Source organism: Buceros rhinoceros, unplaced genomic scaffold, assembly GCF_000710305.1.
Source record: "Buceros rhinoceros silvestris isolate BGI_N320 unplaced genomic scaffold, ASM71030v1 scaffold16500, whole genome shotgun sequence".
In the NCBI taxonomy this organism is placed as follows: domain Eukaryota; kingdom Metazoa; phylum Chordata; class Aves; order Bucerotiformes; family Bucerotidae; genus Buceros; species Buceros rhinoceros.
In genome coordinates this window covers 1,044-1,463 of record NW_010389175.1, presented here as the reverse complement: position 1 = coordinate 1,463, position 420 = coordinate 1,044, and the positions used below count along the sequence as shown (strand labels likewise).

Here is a 420-nt window from a genome sequence, read left to right as displayed (position 1 = left end):
GGGCGAGAGGGGCCCTTGTTGCAGCACGCCCAGCCACCCGCTGCTGTCAGCCGACGAGCTGGCGATGGAAACGCGGCCCACGGAGAAGGACGATCTCTCCACCACTGTGCAGAGACCCCAGGCAGGAGGTGAGCTGGAGGCACCTCTTTTATGGGTTTGGAGGAACAGGGGGTGAGGCGGGGGGGAGGCCATAGCTGTAAGCGTCTCCATTGAGTTTAACAAGTGAGATCCACCACTACTGTCTAAGGAGGAAACTTTCCAAAACACCAACGTGAATGTAACCCAGCCGTACCTGAACAACCCAAACAGACAGTTTGGTGCCCAGCTGCCCTCAAATTAGATGGGATCGTAATTGGCTGTTGGGACTCAGGCTGCTTTTCTCCAAGCTGCCCTAAAACTAACCGTGGGCTCCCGAGTGGT

At 56.9% G+C, this 420-nt stretch overlaps 1 protein-coding gene across 1 annotated transcript in view; it reads left to right on the top strand.

Moving 5' to 3' along the window:
- Nucleotides 1-128, top strand: part of LOC104490974 (major facilitator superfamily domain-containing protein 4-like) — a gene marked incomplete at both ends in the record, with an annotated part of 6,286 nt that extends 6,158 nt beyond the window's left edge. Inside the window, one exon of the mRNA XM_010133332.1 lies at nt 25-128. Within this exon, the coding sequence (XP_010131634.1) occupies nt 25-128 (104 nt within the window). The remainder of the gene's footprint in view (nt 1-24) is intronic.
- Between the last annotated feature and the right edge of the window lie 292 nt (nt 129-420).